The sequence below is a fragment of the Dendropsophus ebraccatus genome, chromosome 11 (assembly GCF_027789765.1).
Source record: "Dendropsophus ebraccatus isolate aDenEbr1 chromosome 11, aDenEbr1.pat, whole genome shotgun sequence".
Classification (NCBI taxonomy): domain Eukaryota; kingdom Metazoa; phylum Chordata; class Amphibia; order Anura; family Hylidae; genus Dendropsophus; species Dendropsophus ebraccatus.
The window spans coordinates 15,929,126-15,937,210 of NC_091464.1; the positions used below are offsets into that span (position 1 = coordinate 15,929,126).

At 42.5% G+C, this 8,085-nt stretch overlaps 1 protein-coding gene across 1 annotated transcript in view; it reads left to right on the forward strand.

Annotated features, from left to right (window-relative positions):
* CCDC80 (coiled-coil domain containing 80) overlaps nucleotides 1–6,544 on the forward strand; it is a 56,180-nt gene extending 49,636 nt beyond the window's left edge. The window contains exons 7-8 of the mRNA XM_069944666.1: nucleotides 3,430–3,510; nucleotides 5,972–6,544. Coding sequence (XP_069800767.1) covers nucleotides 3,430–3,510; nucleotides 5,972–6,321 — 431 coding nt within the window. The 3' untranslated portion in view covers nucleotides 6,322–6,544. The remainder of the gene's footprint in view (nucleotides 1–3,429; nucleotides 3,511–5,971) is intronic.
* Nucleotides 6,545–8,085: the final 1,541 nt, after the last annotated feature.

Genomic DNA, 8,085 nt, shown 5'->3' on the forward strand with positions numbered 1-8,085 from the left:
CGGCTGACGGGGGGTGTCCGGTCCTATCCCCGGCAGCGTGCGCATCTGAACTCCCTGTACGCTGGGGCTGGAACTTTCGGCACAGGAAGCGAGACGCTCTCTGTACCGGAAGTCAGGGCCCCAGGCGGCACAGGGAGTTCAGATGCGCGCGCTGCCGGGCATAGGACCGGACACCCCCGGCAGCCGCACATCAGCCAGGGGGAAGACAGAGTCAGCCTCTTATGACCGCAAGCAAAACAATGCTTGCTGTCATAAGAGGGATTGACTGGGGGGGGGGCCCTGCAGGCCCCACGGGCCCCCTCGTGGCGGGCCGGGTCGCTTATGGGATCATTATGATCCCATAAGCTGATGTCCAAAAACGACCTGGGCATTGAGGAATCAATGACCCCAGGTCATGAAAGGGTTCATCTATGTCTGGTGTCCAGGAGTAACATAGGGTGAACCCAAAAAGAGCAGAAATCATTTATTTTTCTTCTCTCTGCGCAACAACAATATGGTAGGAAATTTATAATGAAGAAGATTCACATCCAGTTAAAAAACATATTTTTAAAAAAAATGTAATGTAAAGGTGTCCACAGCCTTCATGTACTGTGATATCACTACCGTCAGTAGTGCTAAATGGGTGACACGTGTTTCACTAACAATACCCCTGAGCCAGCAGCATACTGGTGAGTCTACCGCAGCACGGCGCCTAAATCGGTTTCAAGTCTGCGAGACAGCCATGGCCTCTGTACATGTGGGCCTTTGTCTGGCCTTCTATCCATATGTTCAGACATATTCTGGCATATAGTCAAGTCACAGATATAAAGCTGTCATGTTGTCTTTATTAGGAGGTAAAAAATATTGCACATTGATACATATGAAGTACTCACCCTCTGCCATATTTTCTAACACAGTCACATTTGATGGATGAGAACTGCTGTTCTATATAGATGAATAAGCTGGTGGTTTTTTGTCCAATTTCCCAACTTTCTTTTTTTTTTTTTTGCTGAAAATGCTATTCCTGTGAAGTGGGAGTTCTGCACAGTTTTCCTCCACCCAACAAGAGAGTGTATATGATCAATGGGTTAGGCCTCCTCTCTCCGAGTCTTCCAGAATATGTACTGTACACAGTGCTGGACTGGGGTACCTGGGGCCCAGCAGAGGAAAGATCCAGGGGGCCCACCAATGAAGAACCAGTGAGAAACAACATGTCAGTCAGTGTTAGTGCAGGTTCTAAAGCTGGGGGCCCCCCGGAGGATTCTCCGGTGCTCTGGTGGGCCAGTCCGGCACTGACTGTACACCATTGTGAAGACAATCTTATCATGTAGCTAAAGTGACTATTGTCTGAAATGTAGTTTTTTATATTGTTGTCTAACTAAGATGAAGTAACGATGACATTTAGAACGATTCCCTCTAACAGCTGATGGCTTTGTTGCTTTCACTTGGCCGTCTGCCCAACAAACACGCATCCCAACAGACATGTGTTTTCCAGACACATAATGGCTGAAAGTTATGGAAAATACAAGTCATTTCTTCTCAAACAGGGAGGTCCTCGGATCTCCGAGCAGGAAGATTAGCAGCTCTAAGTACCAACAATAAAAGTCGACTTTTCGCAAAACCATCACATGTATTAGGGTGCGTTCACACCTACAGGATCCAAAGCAGATCCGCAGCAGATTTGATGGTGCATATGTGATGCTGTGTTCAGTTATTTAAATGAAATCTGCTGCGGATCTGCTGCGGATCCGGTAAGTGTGAACATACCCTAAAACAGATTTTTTTTGTTTGTTTGAAACACACCTTTTTCTGTGTGTTTGGACCTATTCCTAGTTTTGGTAAACATAACAGTTAAATAAGGGCCAGACCAGTATAAGGCTATGTTCACACTAAGTAGAAAAAGTAGAAAAAAAAAAAAAAAAGGGGGGGGGGGGGCACGTTTTCATTTTATGACGCCCATTATTATTGCACTTTAAAGGGGTAAGACACAAAAAAAAAAATCTTTTAGATCAACTGGTGTCAGAAAGTTATGTAGATTTGTAATTTACTTCTGTTAAAAAAAAACTCCAGTCTTCCAGTACCTATCAGCTGCTGTATGTCCTGCAAGAAGGGGTGTATTTTCTCTAGTCTTACACAGTGCTCTCTGCTGCCACCTCTGTCCGTGCCAGGAACAGTCCAGAGCAGGAGAGGTTTTATATAGGGATTTGCTTCAACTCTGGACAGTTCCTGGCAGTGTGTCAGACTAGAAAGAATACACCACTTTCTGCAGGACATGCAGCAGCTGATAAGTACTGGAAGACTGGGACTGGAGTTTTTTTTAAACTGGAAGTACATTACAAATCTCTGGCACTTTCTGGTCGATTTGAAAAAGTTTTTTTGTTTTTTTTTATGAACTACCCCTTTAATCAACCTCAATGATGGCTGCCCAATGCACTCCGTCAAAATAATGGACATGACAATTATTTTCAGAAGTATTTTGCAAACAACAAACGTTATTTTTCGGTTGTTCAAACATGGTTCTTCTTTTTTCACCGTCCATGTGAACGTAGTCTAAAAGTATTCATTATTGCTATAGTAATAATGGGGTTCTCTGAATGTGAGTATTATTGAGGTGTAAAATAAATGGTGTGATACTCACCCTGCCCTGTTCACCCCAGTGCTTCGGTTTATTTATCCTGATTGGGCGCTATCTGCAGCAAGTCACTGAGACTGAGTCCAGAATTAGTAGATAGAGCATGCTGAGATTAGGATGTATCACTTTGTGGAGGACCAAAACCAAACTCATTCTTTTGAAGCAGGAAAACGAAAATCTTTTTCTTTCAAATTATCTGGTTTCAGAAAGTTATATAGATTTGTAATTTACTTCTATTTAAAAAAAATCTCCTGTTTTCTACAACTTATCAGCTGCTGTATGTCCTGCAGGAAGTGGTGGATTCTTTCCAGTCTGACACATTGCTCTCTGCTGTCACCTCTGTCCATGTCAGGAACTGCCCAGAGCAGGAAAGGTTTTCTATGAGGATTTGCTACTGCTCTGGACAGTTCCTGACATGGACAGAGGTGGCAACAGAGAGCGCTGTGTCAGACTGGAAGGAATGCACCACTTCCTGCAGGACGTCCAACAGCTAATAAGTACTGGAAGACTGGAGATTTTTAAATTAAAGTAATTTACAAATTTATAGAACTTTTTGACACCAGTTGGACCAGTTTTTTTTTATAAAAATTTTATAGAAATTACAAATCTGTGGCACTTTCTGGGACCAGCTGATTTAAAAGAAAACCATTTTGGGTGAACTACCCCTCGAAACATCTCATTGTTGATGCTGATAACTTGTTCAATCACCATTTGAATCCCCCCATCAGTTTATTGAACGGCTTGAATGTATGGTTGTCTGTTATGAAATAAAATGGCTGCTCCGGTATAACGCTAATGTTGTTGTTGTTTCCTTTAAGGTTTGCGACACTTGGCCATTTTGAAAATGGTTGGCATTGGCGTGGATGGCGGTGGTGTTTTGGAGCTCTACCCAATCAACGGTAAGGGACTGGTATAACCCTCTTTGTAAGGGCTTTATAGGTATTCACTAAGAGAATTGGACCAGTACATATACATGCTTTATTAATAGTTTGGCTTGAATTACATAAGACTTGCTGGTTGTTTAAAGGGGTACAGAAGGGCTTTTTTCATTATGGCCACGGAGTGGGTGGATGAAAGCAACAACGTCCACTTACGTCCCCAGTTCCAGCACTGGGTCGCCCTGCTCCAGTCCCCAGCTGCTTCCTGGTCTATGATGCGGCTTGAAACGTGACATTTCAAGCCCTCTCAGCAATTCAGCGACTGTAGTGGGGTCCCGCCTCTGCCGCTGAATGACTGAGCGGGCTTGAAACATCAAGTGCTGGAACAGGGGAGGTAAGTGGACGTTTTTTATTTCATCCACCCCCTCCTCTTCCATAGTTAAAAAAGTCCTCACATCTGGAGTACCCCTTTAAAAAAAGTGTTCTACATGCTAATACCCTAGTACATTATGTCATTTCCTTTTTCGATCGTTGCCTGCATTCACACGATTTTTCGCACGTCCCATGGGCCCTATTACATGGGACGTGCGAAAAATCGTTAGATGTTGAGCTCTGCAAGTATTGAGGATCTGAAATATCACGTTTTCTAAATTTCTTTAGGCTATGTTCCAAGAATGTCTTTTTTTGGCCATTTAAGGCCAAATAATGTCCGTCATTATGGAACAACGGCCGTTATTTGGCCTCAAGTGGCCAAAGTCTTAGGGCCCTATTCCATCAGACGATTATCGTTTGCATAATCGTTAACGATCTCAAACGACCGCTATTGCGAAAGACCTGAAAACGTTCACTCATTTCCATGGAACGATAATCGTTACTTATGATAGTAATTGCGTATCTATTGCGAACGACCAAACGACGTCTTTTTCAATGCGAACGTTTTGCGAACGAGCAACGATAAAAATAGGTCCAGGTCTTATAAAGCGATCAACGATTTCTCGTTCGGTCGTTAATCGTTAACTGCATTTCAACCGAACGATTATCGTTTAGATTTGAATGATTTAACGATAATCTGAACTATAATCGTCCGGTGGAATAGGGCCCTTAGGCCATCTTCCCACTACAGGAACATATTGGCGGAAGGTAGCCATCTTGTTAAATAGACGGCCACTAATAATGATCATGTTCTTTATTAGCAGCCGTCTATGTGATACGCGGGAACATAGCCTCACACTGTCTAGTTCTACTTTGCACCATTTTTACAAGTTTGTTGAACAGATTTTTCATCAAAGTTCTGGCGTTCACACTTTTTAAAAAAATTCTTCAGTAAAAAGGACGTTTCAAAATCAGGCCCCTTCACACTTTCTCCCTGTGCTCAGCAGATAAGTTGGGAAACTGGGGCTATGTTCACACACCGTTGAAATGCCTAACAGCTGTTATTCATATAAAAACATCTGTTATAAAATAAAAGCTATTATTTTTTGTTAAATGATGGCCGTCCAATAAAAACGACCGTCGTTTCAACGGTGTGTGAACATAGCCTAAACGTGTCCATAGGCATCTACTATCAGATTTTGGTTACAAGGGTGTTTTTTTGTCTTTTGTCTGGCCTGTGTATACCAGTACACCTTAAGAACTGTAGTATGGATTTGCATAATAAACTAAACATTTTGTTTCCCTTAAAGGGAAACTGTTATCAAGACAATGCTATCTAATCTATCTCCATCATGTTATATAGCAGGAAGAACTGAGCAGATTGATATATAACTTTGAGGGAAAAGATTCAGTATAACTTGTAATATGTTAATTGAAATCCCTGCTCATTCTGCGATAAGGAGTCCAGTGGGCGGAGTCACTCAATTGACTGGACTCCTTAGCATAGAAACATCAGAGATTTCAATCAATAAATTACATGTTATACTAAATGTTTTACCATAAAGATATATATATCAATCTGCTCATCCGCTTCCGCTCTATAACATGATGCCGATAGATTGGGTAGCATTTTCATGGTGACAGATTCCTTTTAAACGATTACCACATTACCTTCTGAAGCTTCAGTGATGTCACTGTTATTGGGGCTTCCTGAGACAGAAATGCAGGGAATTTGATAACGAGTAAGAACTTACCTTTCCCTGTGCCCGCAGTGAGCGGCGGGACCGGCCTCGGTACCCCCGCCGGGCTACGGGATCTCGGTGCAGCATATGTAACGACTCAGCTGCAGTCCCCGATTGGCTGAGTGGCCAGCCAGGACAGGCATCCCCCCCCCCCCCCCCCCCCCCCCCCCCGAGTCGTGATGTCATCAAATCTCAGGGGAAAATGCCTTCTGGCAGGGGTCCCAAGGCCAGTTCAGCCACTCACTGTGGGCACGCGGAGAGGTAAATTCCTACTCGTTGTCATATTCTCCTTGCCGGCTGCCGGACTTCTCTTTTAACTGGCCCCTTTAAGCTTTTATTGATATATAAAATTTTCATTGTCGTTACAGGAAGCTCCAGTGTTGACAGGGAAGATTTATCCTTCAACTTAGTGAGAGATATAAGAAACTATTTCCAAATCAGCCCAGAATATTTCTCCATGCTCCTGGTTGGTAAAGACGGCAATGTAAAGTCTTGGTACCCTTCCCCGATGTGGTCCATGGCTATTGTATATGATTTAATAGACTCTATGCAGCTCCGAAGACAAGAAATGGCCATCCAACAATCTCTAGGAATGCGCTGCCCAGAAGATGAGTATGGAGGATACGGCTACCATGGCTACCCTCATGAAGGATACGAGGAAGGATATCAGGATGATCATAGACACCACGAAGGATACTACCATAGATATCATGACTAACATCAGGATCTTTGACCAAAAATTTACCAAAATTTTCAATACCAATTTGAATATGCAAATGACTTTTGTATTTCCCCACAGCTACGATCATAGACTGTATTTTTGTCTCCGCTCGTGTTTTTAAGGAAATGAGCTAGGCCAAAAATATGTTTTTGGCAAAAATACAAAAATGGGAGGAATGCTCATCTATGGAGCAAGCCGTATACATGTAGTGATGTCAGGCTACACATATATGGCCCCCTACATTATCAGATTTTATAGGTTCTCCCTTTGCATGTATCCGTTGTATCTGTGCACATCACTTTACCCTATGAGAAAATTTGTATTTCTCATAAAGGACTTATTGTGGAAATTATTTTCTTAGAAGTTCCTCAGTTATTCCTCCTGCTAACATATGAAGAATTGACAGCTGGTGTTACCGTTCTCAATCTTATTAGGGTGTGTTTCTATTAGATTAGTGAATATCAAGTAAATTTAGGTTCATCCGAACCCGAACACAATGGGACATTGCTCTGTACATATTTTACAGGCAGAATGTCAATCGGAATACGCATAAAATTAAGAGCGGATTCAGCTTGGAATTCCTAAATAATTCCTCAGTGTGAACACCTTAGGGCTGCATCCAACTTCTTTAGGCACCAGTAATTAAATGCAGAGTGTTCGGGTACAGATGAATCTGAGGGTTCTCGAGATTCGTTCATCTCTAGTTCCTATACATTCTGGAACTGTCTGATCGATGCTGATTGGGTCAGACTATGTAACCATTTTCACAAGGGGAATGGTAACTCCCATTTGTCAAATCTTTAATTTCCAAGAGGAATGATAGAGGAAATGCACATTGCAGAGTTCTAAGAGAAGGTACTCCAGAATTGTTGTTGTTATGTATGTTGGGAGGGGGACAAGTACTTACTGAGGCAGATATATCAGGAATGTTAAAGGGGTATTCTGTTCAGGTAAAATACATGTTGAATCATCCCTCCTCTTGGAGACTAACAATTAGTTCTATACTTGTTATTATCTTTTCAGTCTCCTTCCCCCAGTTCTGAGGCTGCTGCTTTCTACTGAAGACTCAGAAAACAGTTTGTGAACTGTTCTCTTCGTCTTTGTCCAAAACTCCTCCTCTCCTCTCCCTTCCAAGATGACTTATGTAAACAATGTTCCTAGCCTGCTGTCTCTGCACCCTGTGATGCTACGAGGGTTAATCTGAGGTCAAGTTGCTGGTGACCTCTATGTGATTATTTCTCCCAGTATCACAGTGCGCATAGACAGGCGGCAAGGGACATTGTTTACATAAGTCATCCTAGAAGGGAGAGGGAAGAGAGAGATCAGAGGGGGGACGGAGCGAACAGCTCACACTAAGATTTCAGTGACTTCAGCAGAAAGCAGCAGCCTCTGAACAGGGTGAAGGAGACTGACATGATAATAACAAGTATGAAACGACTTGTTAGTCTCAGGAGGCTGAATGAATTGGCATGTGTTTTACCTGAGCGGAATACTCCTTTATAAGATGTTCTTCATTACTAAAAGACCTACGCTGGGGAAATGTTTAATAGCCATGCACACATAAAAGACAGGTGGTTATTTGCCGTAAATACCAATATCCAGCATAATACTGTTTGTGAAGATCAATATTCTCGTCTTTAAATGTAATTCATTGACTCGGCCAAGAAACAGCTCCCCACATTGGGGCTTATTAATGAAAGCTAGTACCAAAGAAAACCGATTAGTAACCGATAACAACCAGTTAGGTTACCGCTACTGTTG